Below are 19,253 nucleotides of genomic sequence, written 5' to 3'. Positions count from 1 at the left end.
TATTCATACAGCCCCACTAACATACAGAAATAAATAGAACAAATATATTTCAGATATTTCTTTCTTTCTGTCAACACGCAAAACTGAACAGACAGAGGAAACAGTGGGTAAGACCCTTACAGACAGGCATAGATGAGACATTCAAAGACTACCACAATGCTACAACAGCAAGCTGTCGGTAAAGGACTCCAGTTTGATGGCAAATTTGGAAAGGAAGAGCTAATTACAGTCTGCCGTAACAATGTTAACGCCAGCATGTCTTTAAACGCAAGACACCCCACTGGATGAAGAATAAAAGCAAACACAAATAACTAATTATGCCATCATCTTCTCGCTCGTCGCTGGCACTCATTAATTGGTGACCTGCACTATTGGTCAGTAGACAATCGGCATGATGATGAAGCCAATTAGAGACAGAGAGTACACATGCCCCACAGAGCTTGTTATGGCTGCCACATCATGTCTCATCTAAATCAAAACAAATGCTAGGCAAATGTTGGCGTGCCAGCTGCGCCAGGCACAGACATGGGACATTAGAGCACGGCCAACTTTCTCCCTCTCACTACAATAGCAGTTATTGTAGAGAGGACAGAAGCCTTACAGCATTACAGCAGAGTCTGTTTCATCTGCTCAAGTGTCTGACAGTGGGCAGGCCAGAGATATTCTTGTCCTTTTACTGTAGACTTTCAGACTTTAGAAACTTTAACACTTTACAATCAGGTTTAACTTCTAAACATAAGTGATTGTATTAGGTACAATGAATTTACTAATCTAAGTTAACATTAATTTCTATATTTGTTAACATTAAAGACATTAACAAACTAACAATAAAAACACTTATAAAGCATTTGTTAATCTTAATTTCAACATTTACTAATATTATAGAAAATTATACATACTAATAAAATAAATGCATAAACTTGTACCAAAGTTGTATTTCAAGTTTGATAAATGAATATTAATTGAAACATGAAACATGAATTAACTATAAACAACAGTATATTTATAAATTAACATTAACCTTGAATGATAAATGCTGTACAAGTCATTTTAGTTCATGAGGTAGTTCACTGAATGTTAATGAACTGAACTTAATTGTAAAGTTAACTGAAATGTAACTCACAATGTGGAAAATTGTCTCGCTTCACAATATTGAACATATTATACAAACATAAAGGCATAAAAATACAGTTATATAAAAAAAAAGAATAATACAAATATACATAAGCGTGACATGTTAGCAGTACTGGGGGGTAATGGATTACATGTAATCTGGATTACATAATCAGATTACAAAAAATAAGTACTTGTAATTAGAGTACATTGCATTTAAAAAGCGCATAATCAGATTACAGTTACATATTTATGGATTGCATGATTACATATGGCAGTAAATCATTCATAATTTGATTCTCCCTAATTCTTTTTTTTTTTCTCTTTTAAATTATCCTTTCTAAAAATCCTACTGTATCATACCTTTGACTATTTTCACAAATGTTGTGCAAATAAATTTGCAAACCATGCTTCTGAGTTTGAGGGAAAATAGCACCTCTCAAGCAATTAGACCATGCATGAAACAAACAATGATGCAAGCTTTTTGTCAGCCAAACCCTTAAAAATATTTAGCCTACTTAAAATTTCTTTCTTTCTTTCTTTCTTTCTTTCTTTCATGAATGTGGTAAATTTATGGTAACTTTAAAACATGTTTGATAAAAACTAATCTAAAAAGTACTAAGAATACATTACCTAAAACAAGTAACCTAGATTACGTTACTAACTACAGTTTTCATCATGTAATCTGTAATGGACTACAATTTGTAAGTAATCTACCCAGCTCTGCATGTTAGGAATGATTTGTAATATGTTTAGATGTTCATGGGTCTAGATACAGAAAAAAATAAAACATGATGCACTGGTTAAAATGCAAATTTGCATGTTTATGTAGACCAAAACGTTAAAACAGCGCAGACACGTTTTGTGTGAACATCCTCTAAATCTACCTCAGACAGAGTGACAAACTCAATTACAAAATGGATCACGGTTGACTGTAGGCCAAAATAAAACAAACTATTGTCGTCTAATGCCCTTTTTATGTAATGCCTATTCAATACTGCACTCATCTGCCCCAAAAATGGGAAAACGTCAGGTTTGCATTATACAATTACCATGTTTAAAAACAGAACACATGGTAAAAGATTAACACGGTTTCTAAAATGTCCTGGATTACTTCGTGTAAACTTTTGGATTAGACGCAAACTCTGCATAACCTAAAACGACAAAATCCATAAACACTGTGTTGGTTTCCAGATATTTAAACCAGTGGACTATTTCAACAGCATGCCCACTCAGAATTAAATGCTGGAACTGCTCAATGGTTGTGCTTAAAATGGATCTACTGTGTCATTACGTTACAGTTTTATTGGAAATTGTTTTACTTGCTTCACATGTGATCATTTATTCATCTCCATCACTCTCAAAATGGCATGTCCTGAAATGTCTTATCTTATTTGAGTGGACAGGATGCACAACACTTTATATTCCATTCTCCAATCAGCTTTTTCTCATTTTCCAACCAACAAAATACCCTTCAAACTAAAAACATGCCTGAATGAGGTTAACTCAGTGCATGATTTTCACTTTTTCTGTCACTTTAATGCTGAAGCAAAATAAGTGACTTCAGCATCATGCAAACAAAATAAATACCAGCTTACTTTGTCTAAATGTTGACTGTGATAAATATTCTGTTCTTTTTAAACTCTGCATCAAATTATATGAGCATCCACATCCCTATTTGCTTCTCTAACTCTCGGGAAGTAGCGAATATAAAGACCTGGTTCGACCACAAGTTAAATATTTTATGACTGCACAATTACATGAAATCAAATCTTACTAAAGCCATTCCTCCATAAACTCTGCAGAGAATGGAGATGTGTTTGAAGACTAGGATTCGGCCTGCCTCCTTGAAACGCGAGCGAGAGAGAGAAATAATTGTGTGTGCTATGGATAATTAAGCGATGGTGACTGTCGTGAACGTGAGCTGTCACTCCGATCGAGAGCGCTGTCACGCCGAGCCAAGCAAGGCCGATCGGACAGGCGCCGTCCACTTTGATCTGGGCTCATGCATACAGAAAGAGATCAGGTCGTGGTCATTAAAAAGACCCTCCTCTAAACAGCCATGCGAGATTGAAAGGCCACGTCTTCAAAGACCTGCGTACAAGTAACCTCTTAAAATATTCTGACAATTTGCTACGAACAAACAATGGAAGCTAAGAAGGAGTGGGATGGATTAGTTTACGGTGCCTTAGCCTTTTAAGTTCTTATAGTCATCTGCACAGAAAGGGGAGGGTTACACAAATCATTTACAGGGTCAGGTTGTGTAGTTATTCGGCCAGATTACATAAGGTAAAGATGCTTAACCGGCTGCTGGGTTACATGCTAAACCACAGAGCATTTTAGGTATCTAAATCTGGGATACACAGTCAGTTATTTCAGATTATCTCAACTGTCTGTTGATCCTGTATGTGTCTTGGTCTTTCTAGTAAAATCAAAGCACTTACTTGGTCATTTTTCGGCTTGACCACCTTCATGAAAGCTCCACGTGCTTCGGCCTCTGACCGCTCCCACTGGGTCACTCTCCTGGTGTCCAGGAACTTCAGCTTTGTCAGCTTATGTAACACAAAGTACCTACAGATTGAGAAAAAAAATTAAAATACAAAGCAGATTTAACTATTCAGCCAGTATGCCAGATCACAGGTTACAAAAGTAACATTTTATGTTGTTTTGCTGCAGTTTTCATAATTTAGTTTTAATACTTTTGAAAATACATTAAAACAGTTAAATAAATATATAAATAAATAAATAAATAAAAATAAAACAACAACAACAACATTAGAAAACACCAAACCACATACAATGTCATAATGTGATATTTATTTATTTGTTTGTTTATTTTTTTATTTGTTTGTTACTTTGGAAGGAAGCAAATGTTCCTTATATAATCCAGAAATTGTAAATATCTTAAGATAATATTTCAGTAATTTGTTTTGCCTTTAGTATACTTAAATTTAGTTTTTTATAATATTATGCTCGCAGTAAAATGGGCCTGTACACATGAAAATAAGCTGCCTTTAAATTTTAGGAAGTGCGTATCTTGCATGGAAAAGAAAGAAAGACCGACAGACAGATCACAATAAATAAAAGTAAAATTTAATAATAAAAAACATGTAGGGATTAAAACATACTATTTAAATATTTAAAAATATTTAAAAATTAAAGTACAATGAGAAGATATAAAAAACAATCTAATACAAAATATTAACCAAATCTATACAAAATATAATATAAAAATTTATAATTTCTTAAAACTATAATTACAGAAGAAGTATTAAAACAATAATAATAAAATAGATCAAAATCCCCCATGACAGCAGTTTTAAATGACGAAGTGAACTCTAATTTAAATGAGAGTCTGAAAGTCAACCACATAAAACAAACCTTAAATGAACATTTCATTCGAAATGCATTAAATTAACCATAGCAATATTTGTAAATAGATAATTACCTTCAAAATATGTAAAATACGGACAACACATAAACAGATAAAAAGCCCACATTGACAGAATCTGCCAAGCTGTCATTTCTGTAGCTTCACAGATATCTCTTTACGCTTTCACACACTCTGTCTTTCATTCAGGGAGAGAAAATGACGTGAGATAATAGCAGGAATACATAGATGACAACAGATTCTTTCACAGGCTGACTGGAATGGAGGAAGAGGCATGTCAAGACTTCAAACAGAGAGTGAGATAGAAAGACAGAGAGACGGAGAGAGTGAGACAGACCGAGAGAGAGACACTAAGTGGAGGGTGTGAACAGATGTGTATATGGGCAGTGACAGATTTCCAACCGAGCTCTCGTGCAAAAGCCAGCAACAAACCCATGATGATGACAATGATGAAGGACGAAGGCGAACCCATGCTACGTGTTTATTGCTGATGGATCACAGAGAACACAACTGCAGATTGATCCTATTAAGATAAGCCTGAATTCAAAAACGTGCAGGGATGTGTTTTCCACCGCATCTATTCAGAGTTAAACTCCATTTGCATAAACACCCAAGTGTGTGTCTTGTGCACGTAAGCACCGTTTTTGCAAATTAGAATTTACAACAATATAGCAACAATATAGCAATCTAGATTTTCTACATATTCTGAAGAAAACACGAGTTTTACTTACGAGTCCATGCTGTGGTGCTTGCCAGGGTGTTGTTTTTTTTTTTATAAAAAAAATGTAAATGTATTTTTATTTGGGTCATGTATGAACCTGATATAAATTAATTACGTTTAATTCAAATTCTCAAAGCAATTACCAAATTGTATATTACTTTTTCTTTTCATTTTGCTCTCTAAACCTACCTAGAAATCAAATAATAATCATAATTATTTTATTCTAATCGACAGCACTTGTTTTTACACAGTAAGCAATGAAAAACAGGTTTGGTGAGGAAAAAAAAAACATAATTATTAATAATTAACACTAATTACATATATTTATACAAATAATTGACATATAACACACACACATGGATTCAATGATGAATAAAAAGTAAAAAAAAAAATAGATTTATCAATTTAACATTTTTGCAGAATAAAAGTATTAATTTCTTTAAGAAAAATAAAGAAAAAAAATTGAATAATAAATCAGCATATTAGAATGATTTCTGAAGGATCATGGGACACTAAAGACTGGAGTAATCACTGATGAAAATTCGGCTTTACATCACATGAATAAAATACATTTAAAATATATTAAAATAGAAAACAGCTATTTTAAATTGTAATAATATATCACAATATTATTTGCATTTTTGATCAAATAAATGCTGCCTTGGTGAGCATAAGAGACCTCTTTCAAAAATATTAAAAATCTTGCTAATCCCAAACTTGTATGATGTGTGTGTGTGTATAGAGAGAGGGGAATATTTAAGAGTTATTTTGTTTAAATCCCTAACCTTAACTATGTGCAGCAGTAAGAGGCATACTTGTCTTAGCAAAACAACTATTAACTTTATGTAACAAATTCCTCTGGAGTGACTGGGAGCAGTGTGGTGTGGGTACGCTTTGTTTACTGTTATGATTCAATTACAAACAAACATAATAACAGCGACTGTTAGCGGGAAATATGCAGGTGTTTTCCTGATGATTGTGAAATTGTTTGTGCTGATCTAACAGATGGTTGGAGCAGCTCTGCAGCAAGTGTTGTTTAAAGCACCCCAGGCAAAACTGGCCCTTAACTTTCTGATCTTCAGCAAACACAGATATTTAAGCCCACACACACGTCATGATGTCAAGAGACAAACATGCAATCACAGACAGCATGGGCTGGAGAGCATTCCAGAGAGACAGGACACACATCCTTTACCGCAGATGGCTGTCGCTGTATCGAGCGCTGTACTTCTTCAGCTAAAGGGAGGGGGGAAAAAAACCTCCTCGAGCCCCAGAAGTAAACAATGATGAATGAGCCGAGCGACTGCTGTAAAATACAGCCGAGTGTACTTACGCCTGTTCATTTCATTTGACTAATTGAAAGAGCGCAAAGAGGCGAGCTATATTTCACCGCATTATGAAGCAGGTCGCATTTTTTATTTTTTGTTCTTAGGGTACAGTCTGAGAAGTGCATAGCCCAAGGCCAGTCCTGCTATGACCTGAGAGCTCGCCTAACCCTGTCAGACATAAAATCTGCATTATGCTCAAATTGATGTATTACTATGTGACACATTATGAATATTACATCAAAAACACAGAGCTGCTGTCAGTCAGGGAAAGAATGGTCGTCCTCTACACCAAGTGAAGCATGGGAGACATTGCGCGAGAGTGGCGTCTATTGGGTTCATCTGTATAGTAAATGATTCATACTGAACAGTGTCAAGAAAAATGCACTTAGGTCTAAGGTAGACAAAGAATGTGTTTCTCCCTCCCTTCTTCCCACCGCTGGGTTTCATGTTGAAAACCTGACAAATGGTGGTAACATAGCGTGGCATTGCACTCCCATAGGCCTGGGCTTGATAATGAATGCATCGTTTCATCTTGTAGGAAAGGATAGCAAACACTCATTTGTGGTTATCACAATTCACACATGAAATCGATTTTGCAAGTCTACGAAAAGAAAAAAAGGAGGTGAGTAGCTTTAAGAGGAGTGTGGTTATAGCCTAAAGTATCAGTCTTTGCTTGTGCAATGTGATTTATGGTGTTGTGCAACAGCCGTTCATCCAAATAAAAGATTACTGAAAGTTGCCAAACGACACACTCCTGGGGTATTTAAATGTTTTACCAGAAGAAATAAAAACATATCAAAACAAATATTCATGATTGCCTAAAAAATTGCCTTCATTGCTTTAGGATACCAGAGATTTCATATACAGTGAGGCCCAAAGGTCTGAGACCATTAGTGAAAATATATTTGTTTGAATTGGAGGGGAAAAACAAACTAAAAAAAAAGAAAAAGAAAAAAAATCCCCAAACTTTTACAGTAAATGGTGGGACACAGACACGTATCAAAAGTTTTTTTTTCTTTCTTTCTTTCTCTTTCTTTCTTTCTTTCTTTCTTTCTTTATTTATTTAGTTTTGAATCATTATATTATTTAAATATCACAATTTAAAATAATTGCTTTCTATTTTGAATATATTTTATTTTTATTCCTGTGATGGCAAAGTTGAATTTTCAGCATCATTACTGCAGTCTTCTCTCACACATGATCCTTCAGAAATCATTCTAATATGCTGATATGGTGGTGGAAACATGTCTTATTATTATCAATGTTGATAATAATAAGGTAAACAGTATCTTAATATTTCTGTGGAAATCACAATATTTTTTTTTTTCAGGATTCTTTGATGAACAGAAAATTCAAAACAACAGTTGTAACTTATAAATGTCTTACCTGTTATAACATTTTGATCAATTTAATGCATTCTTGCTAAAATAATATTTTTGGATACCCCTGTATGGTACAGACTTCACAGAAACAAATGTCTCAAATTCAAAACCACTTTGTACTGTGCATGTTCATCAGTGTAGACAGTGTTCTGACCTGTATCTCTGATAGTCGTCTTCATCTTTATCCATGCTGACCAGTTGGTTGGGACAGGCCTCATTTCCCAGAAGGCTCAGGTATTCCAGCGCTGGCGTCACTTCCGCCAAATGCTCCAACAGGGCCTCGATGTCGGTGAAGTGTCACGGGGCAGAGGTCAAGGAATCCAGGCTGTTAATTACATTAGCATTTACTCTGTGCTCTCCACTGGCCTGGCCAGCCAGAAGAACTCTGTCCGAAACCCTCGGAAAGAGCTCAAAAGCAATTGTGCTTGAGAATACAAAGAGTGGATAAATTTAAGGGTGAGATTTTGGCATTTGCTGCAAGTTTGGCTGTTCTCTTCTCCTGTTCCTCTTCCCATTTCCTGGGTGGCTTGGTGCAGAACATTAAAAACATTGACAAAATGATGGATGCCTTTTGGTAAAAACAGTTAGTGACTCCCTAAGCCATGGACACCCCCTCCCCTTCACCCAGCACAGGGAAACAAACAGCCACTTCACAGCAAATTCATCACTAATACATTCACGTCATTGGAAAATGGTGCCCGAAACGTGTCAAAATACAACCACACTAATGCAGCACTTGAATTTCAATGGCAGCAGGCCACTACAGGATGTAAATAATTGGCCCATTAGCATGTGCAGACCACTTCACAGCAGAATTTGGGTCTGAGCTGCTGACACTCTGTCGGAGGAGAGCTGTTTGGAGAACAGAGGGTGAGGCTGCGTCATTATTATGTAGATGGATAGCATCCAGTGACAAACAGCAGAGCATAAATTTTCGTCAGGCTAGCACATTTACTTTTGCCATTTACTTCTCTTTGCGTCTCATCACACAAACTAAATGTAACGTGTCGCAGTGATGTAATTGCCGAATGTCAACAGACGGAAACCTGAAATTTCCAGTCCGGTTTAAAAGATTTACTTTTGGCGTGGGGTGGCTGGTACGTTAGCTTATTAAACAGCTAACACTACACTGGGAAATGTATAAGTTCAAATATTGGTTAATAAACTCTGTTTGCTCTGCTTTCTGGTCATGAGGCCCATACTGGAACTACGATACGGGTCACCATATGATACGATCTGTTTCTAAGAAGGACGTCTAACAGAGCTTTATCCTTCAGTCATGGGACAGTACCGTTTTTTTTTTCTTTTTTTTTTCGCCTCTCCTCCACTAGAGGTCACTATGGCACAAACTCAAGTGAGTTTATAAAGCAAGCCCATTAGACAGGAGCTAAATTTAACACAATAACATCATTTAAAGAGACCCAGTGTGGCAAAAGGAGATCCTGCACTGCATTGCAAAGAAACTCGCAGCATATCCTGTCATTTTGGTCAAGCATGAGAGCTGAAAAGCAAAGGATATTTGGTTCTTATTGAGTGTCAGGGTATGGAGCCGTGGTAACCTGGGCAACCGGAGGTCATTTCCGAGAAGATTGTTGTCCACAATCAGCTCTTCCAGTTGGCTGAACGCTTTCAGGCCTGTCAGTGACCTGCAATGATAAGTCAAGAGAGGAAAAATGATATGGCCCTAAATCTGGGCAGCCATTATGTGCAGAAATAAATATTTCAGGCGGGCCCTTTCACGGGCCGGAATAGTTTGGGCTTGGGAATGTCAGGAGAGTGAATGATAAGAATTAGTGGCGCTAAGATCCCCTGGCATGGTGCGGCATCCTTCACACGCTGGCAGCGTGAGTGATGAGGGTCACTCGTGAGTAGCCAGGATTCAAAACAAAAGGGCTTCAGAAATGCAGTGTGCGGGATGAATTTGTCAATGTCTTGTGCCTTCAGGCACCCAGCTTTGCCTGACCCTAACACTCCATTCCCAAGATAAATAACTCTGTCACAGTTCACCTTCACTCCCCCAACACAAATTTAACTCGTCATCCATCATTTTCCCAGCACAGCTATAATGCCTAGCCACAAACGGAATGAGTACAACTTCTGCAACTTCTGCGATGAGCCGCTTGCTGTTAAAAACAACTGCCTTACGGGGGAAAAGTTTGACAGTTCTCCCTTTATTCCCCATCGTGACACCCAATCCCCCACAGGCGCGCAGGCACGCCGTCCCCAAGGACTTTCCCTCCGTCTGGGTCTCTTCCCCGCCCTGCGCTGGCATAAACATGATGGAGGGTGGTGCTCAGGGTAATGTCGGGCCTTCCAAAGTTCATGGCGTGGAAGGTGCATAAAAGCCGGGGTGTGTGTTTCTAATCCCTCAAATGGCAGAGGCTGACAACCTACAATGTTAATGTGTCCACCCTTGGTTAATTGACATTTAGGTCTGTCAGCCTCCTCGAGCAAAGAACAATTAGATGGCTACTAGATGCTAGTCTTCGCCGCTCTTGGGGTGAAACGGAAAAATAACACCTGCATGTCATAAACTTATGGATTTTGTTGTCGTGAGACCTTTTGTGGTACAGTAGCATGGAAAATCCCAAGGCAATCTGGAAGGAGCTCACAGGAGTAAATGTTGATATCTAGCCAGGCGAAGTCTGTCTTTGGAAGACACCCAACTATTGTAGCAACGAACAAATCGGTCCTGCTGTCAGTGTCATAAAACTCTCTGTTGTGTTATGCAAATACCTCGCTCTTATCGTGTAGAACACGGCTGATGAAATTTTATGGGCTTTACAAGAGGAAGAAAGCAAACATATAGAAGCAGACGGCCAAGAACTCCAACCGCAAGAGAAATACGTTCTATTTGTATTGTCAAATTGTGCAAAATTCTGAGAAATGTCCCTGCTCGATAAATGAAAGCTGTTCTGTGAGCCCCCCCACCTGTTTGCCTCAGCTGTTTCTGGGCGGGTGTAATGTTATTAGCTGCTTAGTTAAGAGGCATCCGTGCGTCGCAGGGGGGTTGCTTATTAATTGTTGTTTTCGTGTCACTACTGCTGTGTGCAAAAGGTGATTTAATCAGTTAAATTCACAGCCAAGGGAGCGGCCAAATCACATTCACAACAACAAACAGGGATTCAACCCTAATTTGCCCACAACACGTTGTGCCTAAACATTTGCACTGCTGTATTATATGCAACATCTGTACAGTGCAGAAGAGGAAAACTTTCAAAATGTGCCGCTAACTGAATGATTAATTGCCAAATGCTTTTAAAGAAACAGTTCACCCAAAAATGAACATTCTGTTATTTATTCACTCAAGTCCTGACTATGGAAGCCAAATTCTGCCTAAGAGTAAAAATAAAAAAATATATAACAGTGAGATTACAAGATAGATTAAACAAAATAAAATACAGAAAAAATTGCTTCAACTGATAAAAGTGGTGCAAAAAAGATTCTAAGACATATGAAAAGTATAGGATATGAAGTTGGAGAAATGGCTTCTATATATTTTAAACCCCATATCTTGCTATTTTGTCCATGGAATGCAAAGAGAGAAATGTTAAAGAATCTTTATGCAGCTCGTTTTCACAGTTCACAGTTCATATTCTATATTATATTTGGTTTTTATTCACAGATAATCTTGCATGTTCAATTTACCATGCAACATTTGGCTACGTCACACTTTAAAACACCTAGAATATAGAGCACATGGTGCACTACTTTTAATGACACCAATTTGTAATGTATGCTTCTTGCATCTTGACTACTATGTACTTGCATCAAAAAGTACAATGTACTTAATGTGTTCATATTGTATAGCAAAACACTTTTGCTGCTATTGAGGTGGGATATGGGTGAGGTTAGGGACATGTTTGGAGGTATGGGCAGGTTTAAAAGTGGGTTAAGGTGTAAGGGAAGGGTCAACGGTGTAATTATAAATGTAATTACAGAAATTAATTACAGATGTAATTACATGCACATATTTTTAAAATATAATTACAATGTAAAACCATGTATGTTCACATTAAGTGCATTGTATCAAATGATTCATTTAAATGTAAGTAGTTAAGGCCACCTAATATAAAGCGGGACCTTTTTTTAATAAAGTTTGCTTACCATGTTCATTTTGTTGTATGACACTTGCTTCAGACAATAAAAAAACAACTTTAGGGTGAGTAAATCCTGAACATGCACTTGCAAAACTAAAAAAACGTCAATACACAAGCAATCTAAAACTCAATCACACACAAACACTTTCAGGTAGGAACCTCTCCGACTCACACCTCGTCCCCGTGGGGAATCCAAAACTGACTGCGCATTTTCACCACCATCTTCAAAGTCACACCACAATGACAGAATAGCACAACGCAGGGAGCGCCGTCTGATCTAAGGCGAGAAGGAGAGAGATGGACGGGAAGACACGAGAGAAGGAAAGAGAAATAGATTTAACGAGCCACGCCAATGAACCCACTCCTTGTTAAGATAATTATGATCAAGCTCATTGTCACAGTAAATATCTCAACGTGTTTGCCAGTGCGGCGTGTCTGCCTCTCTCTGCCTGAGTTAGCACACAGCTCACAAAACAGGAGATTTAGCTGCTAAACAACATACTGCGCTGGAAAAAACACATGATTACACAGGATAAATAAGGCGACCAAATGACCATGATACAAATTAAATACAGGTCAGAGATGGCTTGGTGGATAATGTGGGCACTCTAATGTGGTGGCGACACACGAGTGCTTTACAACGTTTACATTCAAAAAAGACAAAAAACATTTTTAGATTAAAATAGCTTGGATAAATCTGATCTTTGGGCACATCAAGCATATTATTTGGACGATTGATCAACAAACAGGGTCCACAATTGAAACTCACCTAGCACAAAGTGTGCAGTTGAGTAAATAAAATGTAGTATGGAACTTCATAATGAAACGCAACACAATACACGTTTTAAGAAATAACTGTAAGAATGATAGTCTGAACCTACGTGATATAAACGATCAAATCTAGTGACAGATGTTTTTGTTACCTCTGTAAAAAAATGTACCATCAAAACTTTATCTAGGATGTTTTTTTTTTCATTACTCCACGTGGCGACACATTTGTGGAAATATTCCCCTCATTAAACCACCAACATGAAAACGAGGAACAAAATCACGGTGTGTCTTCACGTTTTTGTGACAGGTGTAGTTTTACAGAGATACTCGACACTCGTATACACTAGCTCGTATATGATGCAGCTAATTATTGGGACAAACAGCATCTTGATGGTAACTATTGCTCGTAAAATCGGGATGTCTCGTAATCCAATTGTTAAACATTTACATTTACATTTAGTCATTTAGCAGACGCTTTTATCCAAAGCGACTTACAATTGGGGGATACATAAACGATTCTTCTTAAAGAGGCAAACAGACACAGGAAGTGGTTGTAATACCAAGTTCTTAGACATTGTTCAAATAAGTACAAGCTAGAAAGAGAAGGAATAAATAAAGAGAGAGAATTTTTTTTTTTTATGATGAAGTCAAGTAGCTTCGAAAGAGATGGGTGCAAACCTGCAAGATCGAGCGGTCTTTGCAATGTGGTCTTTGAAGGTCAGCTGGTTATCAAAAGATAAAGATAAACATAACGCCTAATGGAATGAGGAGGAGAAATACTGACAGAGAAAGTTGATAGAAGGTCAAACAATTACATTACTACCAAAGGTTACTTTAAAAAGATCCCGTGTAGATGGTGACAGTTTGCTGACATGCGAAACAAGCACTAACTGAGAACATCTAATTCCACGCCTCCTCAAAAGGCCACCATGTAAATGCTGTTAAGCAACCTTTCAAAGCCAGGGCCTGTAAAACAAATTACTATGCAGACTATCCTCAAAAGAAGCCAAACAAGAGGACAAGAGCTCAGACAATGACACAGAGATGGCTTGACAGAGATGGATGGATCGATAGACAAATACTAATGCGGACATGCTGATTGATAAACTGCTGCTGACAACAGGGGAAAAAACACTCTGTGATTATTGGTTGAAATGTCAGTCACTGCAGCCATTAGTAAGCCAGCTTTCACAGGTCACATGTCCAGGGAGGGAGAGACAGAGAGAGAAAGAGAAAAGGAAAGACAAAAGGAAAGAGAATTCAGAGATACACCTGCCAAGTTAGCAAACAGTGCTAACCGCAACACAGCATTCATTCAAACACACTCACGCTGCCTTTGTATTCGGAGTCTGCGTTCCAGCAGTGATCCCATTTAGCAAAAGCCTCCTTCTGTATGATATTCCCAGCTTTGATATTTCCCTTTGCTATGGCCAGTAATTCCCTTGTTTGCTCGTCGGTTTTAAAAGGCCTTTCTCTTCTCTGCTTTCTTTTTTGAGTCCTCAGTGTGTCTGTTCTTGACAGAGCAGCTCTGATCATCCTTTGATATTAGTCTCTCTCATATCCTTGGCTCCACAGTGTCACCCATGTGTCTGGAGCCAAAACTGGGTCCCAGAACCGCCACGGGCGATCTAGGCCGTACATACTCACCAGCTGATCTGCAACCAGCACCACGGCTCGGTCTCAAAGAACGACTCTGGTTCGGTCAACAGCACATGGCTGCGGATCCCATTGTTTGGGGTCTTTTCCTGTGCGAGGATTGGAATCCGACTTTAGACCTTGTTTGAAAGTTAAAGAGGGGAGATTTAGCATCAAAGCTGTCTCCGTTGTAGGAAAAGTAATGTTTTTATTCCGAAGAGGCTGCGAAAGCTTGGGAGTGACAGGCAAATTGACATGCTGTTCACAGGGCAAAAGATAAATGTTTGATGAATTGGCCAATCCGGTTGGAGTGATGGGCTTCATATGTGCATAATGGACTGGCTGCCTGGCAGTTCTGATTGCCTGCCAAGATAAGAAACTATAATGAATGAAAGAGGGAAGCGGGGCTGTAAAAACAGCGATCGAACTGGTTTTAATAAATGTAAAAAAAAGGAAGGAAGAAAAGATGCACATGATGCCGCAAAACTGTCCACCAGAGGACTTGACAAACTCCTCATCGCACAGAATGAATGAATCAACTATTTCTTGTTATAAATGTGAGGTAGAACGCTACATCTGCCCATTGTGTCAGTTTTTTAATTAACCCTACAACCTTGAATATGATCTTGACACCAGCTTCATGCAGAATATATGCACCAAAGCAGCTCAGATGCACTCCCACCTTCAACCCGCATGCAATTCTGTTTTCAATCTTCAAAAACATGATGCTTCAGATGTAGCGGCACTATAAATCTTCAGTTTGGCAGTATTAGGCAGCCATTATCTAGTTTAATCTCAGCCCATCCGCTCTGTCTGACTTCAAACATGTCACCAGGCCTCGGGTGGCAGCAATTTACAGATCATATGTGTAAGGAAATGGGCTTCAGCTATGTTGCAATTCACATGTGTTAAAGGCTTATGGAGCAGTTATCCTGCAGTTTTAATGGGGACGCACACTGGTTGGGTGATTTCCTTCCAATATACAATGTACATTTTGGTTTGTTATTTACGTGGATATTCACAAACCTGCAGTGCATAATTTGGCTCCATTAAACAACACTATCATTACAGTAGTGTGTATAGCACATATAAATAGCGGATAGTTATATAAAGAGCTAAATACTAGTGTTTTGGAGCTAAATGTGTCAAAGAAAAAAATGTGAAGAAAAGAAAGAGACATAGGATTCCACGAATAAACTGCCATATTTAATTAGTCTCAAATTGTGGATTAAAAGAGGAGATAAAGGGTCACTTAGGAATGGTTCAACCAAAAACGATCAGAATTTGCTGGTTCCAGGACTTTGTTTTATATGTTCAAACTTCTGCTTTACATACATTATAAGGAAAGTAGATGTTGATTTACACTGATGCTACTGTCAAAAATAAATAAATAAATAAATATTACGGCTTCAGAAATCTTGATATATAGTACACGAGTCGGAGGGACTGATTTTAGGATAACTTTATGATGCCGTTTTGTCCCTTTTGGACCTTTTGATGCTTTGTAAATCACCATTGATTTCTTTGTATGGAAAAGGGCAGCTTGAACATTCTGTGCAATATCTCATTTTCTATTTCACAGAAAAGAATAAATAAATAAAATACACGGTTGGAAGCGAGTAAACGGCAAAGTGTTAGCGTCAAATATATCTTTAAAGGGATAGTTCACCAAAAATGAAAAACTGTCATCATTAACGCAACCATTGAGTTCCACTCTACAGACAAAAAAAAACACTGAAGAAGAACTAAGTCATAGAGGACTGGTGAAACATGAGGGTTTGGCAAATGATGACAATTTTGATTTTTGGGTGAACTATCCCTTTAAGGCAGCCTCTGACTGGACCAGGTCGTGGTGTGCTGGTAAGGGTGGGGTTGAGTCAGGTCGGGCGGGGGTTCGACCAGAAGGACTGAGACTAGGGACGAAACGCTTGGTGAATTATAGACTGCCTCTCAAGATTCACAGCTCTCAGTGGTAGGAGATTAATATTCTCACATGTCATTAGGTCCGCTGGCTCGGCTGACGGCTCATTGAATCAGGCAGCAAATGATTTCCTCATGCGGCAAAGGACAGCGCACTTCAAAGGGAGAAGGGGCTGAGGTCAGAACCGCTCCGCTGTGATTAATAGCCCCGGATCAGTCGAGGTTGGCCGTAAGGTAAGAATGTGACGGAGGCTTTTGACAGAGCTGACTCTTTAAGCTGGGTTTGACCCCCGGCCCTGGCAAACTTTGTTTCCAGTGCCAAGTCTGACTGACCTGATGGGCCCTGTCAGGGGCAACCTGGATTCCACGAGCTGAGCTGCAACGTGCACAAATCACCTTGTGTTACAGAGTACCGAGCGTGTCTGTCCAGTTGCTGTCTAATCACTTACCCTCACTTCAGTCATGCAAAAGGCACAACATGTACTTCAAAGGACAGCTTCTGGAACAAGCGTGTGTGTCCTTTGGTCAAATAAATACAAAATGTGGTTGTTTAAATTGAGCGGCAAATCCTTTTACCTGAAAATACAAAAATCTGAAACAGCGCCATTCAACATGCATCCCTTTTTTTCTTTTTTATGATAATAAAGAGTATACAGTGAGATGGTGTCAATTGTAAAAAATTTGCCTTACCATTTATGCTGTGGTATATCTGCGGTTGTATAGTCTCTGCAAAGAATTGACTGTTGCAGACGGGTGCTTTCAATATAGATAGCTTCTTGGATTACAATGGGATTGATTTAGTTTTGAGGCATCGCAACACTTGTGTCCAGTTTAAATAGGGTACGAAGGTTGTTTACAGCTGCCAAGCAACATTGCAATGTGGTGCAATAACATAATATTGAACTGATGTGTGATCACAGATATGTTTACATTGGCTATTTCAGACATGACTGATCCAATCAGATTCATAACATAGAAGTGTTTTGGCTTCTAATTAAGGTGTAAATATGAATAATGTTTATGAAAAACAGACATTACTAAATGGTGACAAATTAAAAATGTGTGCATTAAGTTTCCATGACATAAATTACTCATACCACTGATATCACATATTCTACTCACCTCAATAATATAAAACAATTAATATGTAAAATTACGGGTTAAAGGCATCCTGCTTTGTGGCCTGAGCTTTCCAATCTGAACACCACACCGACGACCAAAATCATTAACATTATGCAAAATCTAAGTAAAATCTAAGTGCTATTTTTAAGATTAAAGTAAAAACAGAGCCAGCCACTTTATTTTGGAAGCACTGCAGCATAACTTTATATGGGTCTGCTGGTAGAGAAATGGTCGACACCATTTCTCTTCATGCCTCATGGCCTCCCTGTCTCTGGTGCAACCCAGTTTCTTTTAAACGACACCACTGACTGATTATGACTCTCCTCGCAAAACAAATGCATTCTTCCATTCGTACCGCTGCCCTGAAAATCAATTCTATTCTTTACAGATGGCACCGCAGTCATCTGCCATCACTGTTTATCTGCGAGGGAAATGTATCTTAAGGCACTTTGCATTTATTTGAATTCTGCCCAGTTATTTAATAAACACAATAAATGACATTTACTCACTTGATAATAGCAGGCAAGTACAGTAAACTACTACATGTAATCTGCTTATTGCATTCAATTTAATGCTGTAAAATAGAAGCATGACTGAATGAAAAAATATACTATTCATAATTACTATTTGCAATCATAATGACTTTGGATACGCACTGATATAAATAAACAGTGTTTTTTTTTTACCATTTGATATGCGTAGTTACTGTATATGCCATCAATATAAAATCTTAAAACAGGGTTAACGAACTTACATTGTGCATTCGTAATCGGACTTACTTCAAATTTTTATTTGCATACTGTAAATAAACCTGGACACTGGTCCTAAAGAGCAAGCATTTGACTAGAAGGCAAGCATTTGACTAGAAGGCACAAAAAGCACAGTTCCTCCACGATATCTGGGGTTGAGGCCGTCGTACTGTCAAGCTGCAGCCCTGTATGCTTGAGCATCTATCTAATAGCAAATAATCACTACCTTACTGTCACTTCATGGCAAATGATCAATGACACTTGATGGATGACCCTGTCTGGGGCCTGCCCGTGGTCTGCATCACTCCCATCCCCACTCACAACCACACGAGACAGCCATGATTCCGTGCCTCATGGCCAACCACATATTCCACCAAAAAAAGCTTTCATTTCACTTTCTCAAAGCCGTAAATGAGGGGCTCTGAGAAAGAGAAAGAAAAAAACGAAGCGGATGCCTGGAAAATCAGTCTTTATCCAAACGATGGCCACTGAGAAAAGAAATCATAATTTTTCAATATTAGAGGGAAATTAAATCATCTGATGATCTAATTGGGAGGATTACGGTCCCCCACCTGCGCTGTCACTCTCTGGGGCCCCATTACAAGGCCCTTATTAGTTTTTACTTGGCAGATTAAAATGCGAGCGCCGCAATCTTTGATCTCTCACTTGCTGACACAAATCCTTTCAAGCCCCAACATTTTCTGCTGGGTAATTAATGCTAATTAAAAGGTTTCAAGCAGTCAGTGAGCGCCGCTCTTCTCACATCCAAATTGCCATCAACTTCCCCTATCTACGGATCTGCATGTCATGCACATTTCCTCCTCATGCAGAGTTTTATCGCAGCATCTATGCAAACAACAAATTATAAACTAAATGCAGGCAACTTGCCAGAGTGGTATCTACTAACTGAGCATTTGCAGACATTTTGCAAAATATAGAAACATGGCAATCTTTAATACTAAAATAAACAAAAATACAGCTGTGCCGCATATCTTGCAGGTTTCGAGTCAATTCGCCAATC

General features: G+C 38.3%; 1 protein-coding gene across 1 annotated transcript in view; it reads right to left on the bottom strand.

Moving 5' to 3' along the window:
• The window catches only part of LOC107690203 (leucine-rich repeat-containing protein C10orf11 homolog), a 106,613-nt gene that overhangs the window by 11,940 nt on the left and 75,420 nt on the right, over nucleotides 1-19,253 (bottom strand). Inside the window, exons 2-4 of the mRNA XM_016488457.1 lie at nucleotides 9,455-9,581; nucleotides 8,090-8,229; nucleotides 3,558-3,684 (exon numbers count right to left, since the gene is read on the bottom strand). Of these exons, the coding sequence (XP_016343943.1) occupies nucleotides 3,558-3,684; nucleotides 8,090-8,229; nucleotides 9,455-9,581 (394 nt within the window). The remainder of the gene's footprint in view (nucleotides 1-3,557; nucleotides 3,685-8,089; nucleotides 8,230-9,454; nucleotides 9,582-19,253) is intronic.

The sequence above is a fragment of the Sinocyclocheilus anshuiensis genome, unplaced genomic scaffold, assembly GCF_001515605.1.
Source record: "Sinocyclocheilus anshuiensis isolate Anshui unplaced genomic scaffold, SAMN03320099.WGS_v1.1 scaffold1581, whole genome shotgun sequence".
NCBI classification, from domain to species: Eukaryota; Metazoa; Chordata; class Actinopteri; order Cypriniformes; family Cyprinidae; genus Sinocyclocheilus; species Sinocyclocheilus anshuiensis.
Note: the sequence above shows the minus strand (reverse complement) of the source record. Positions and strands in the feature narration are given on the sequence as shown.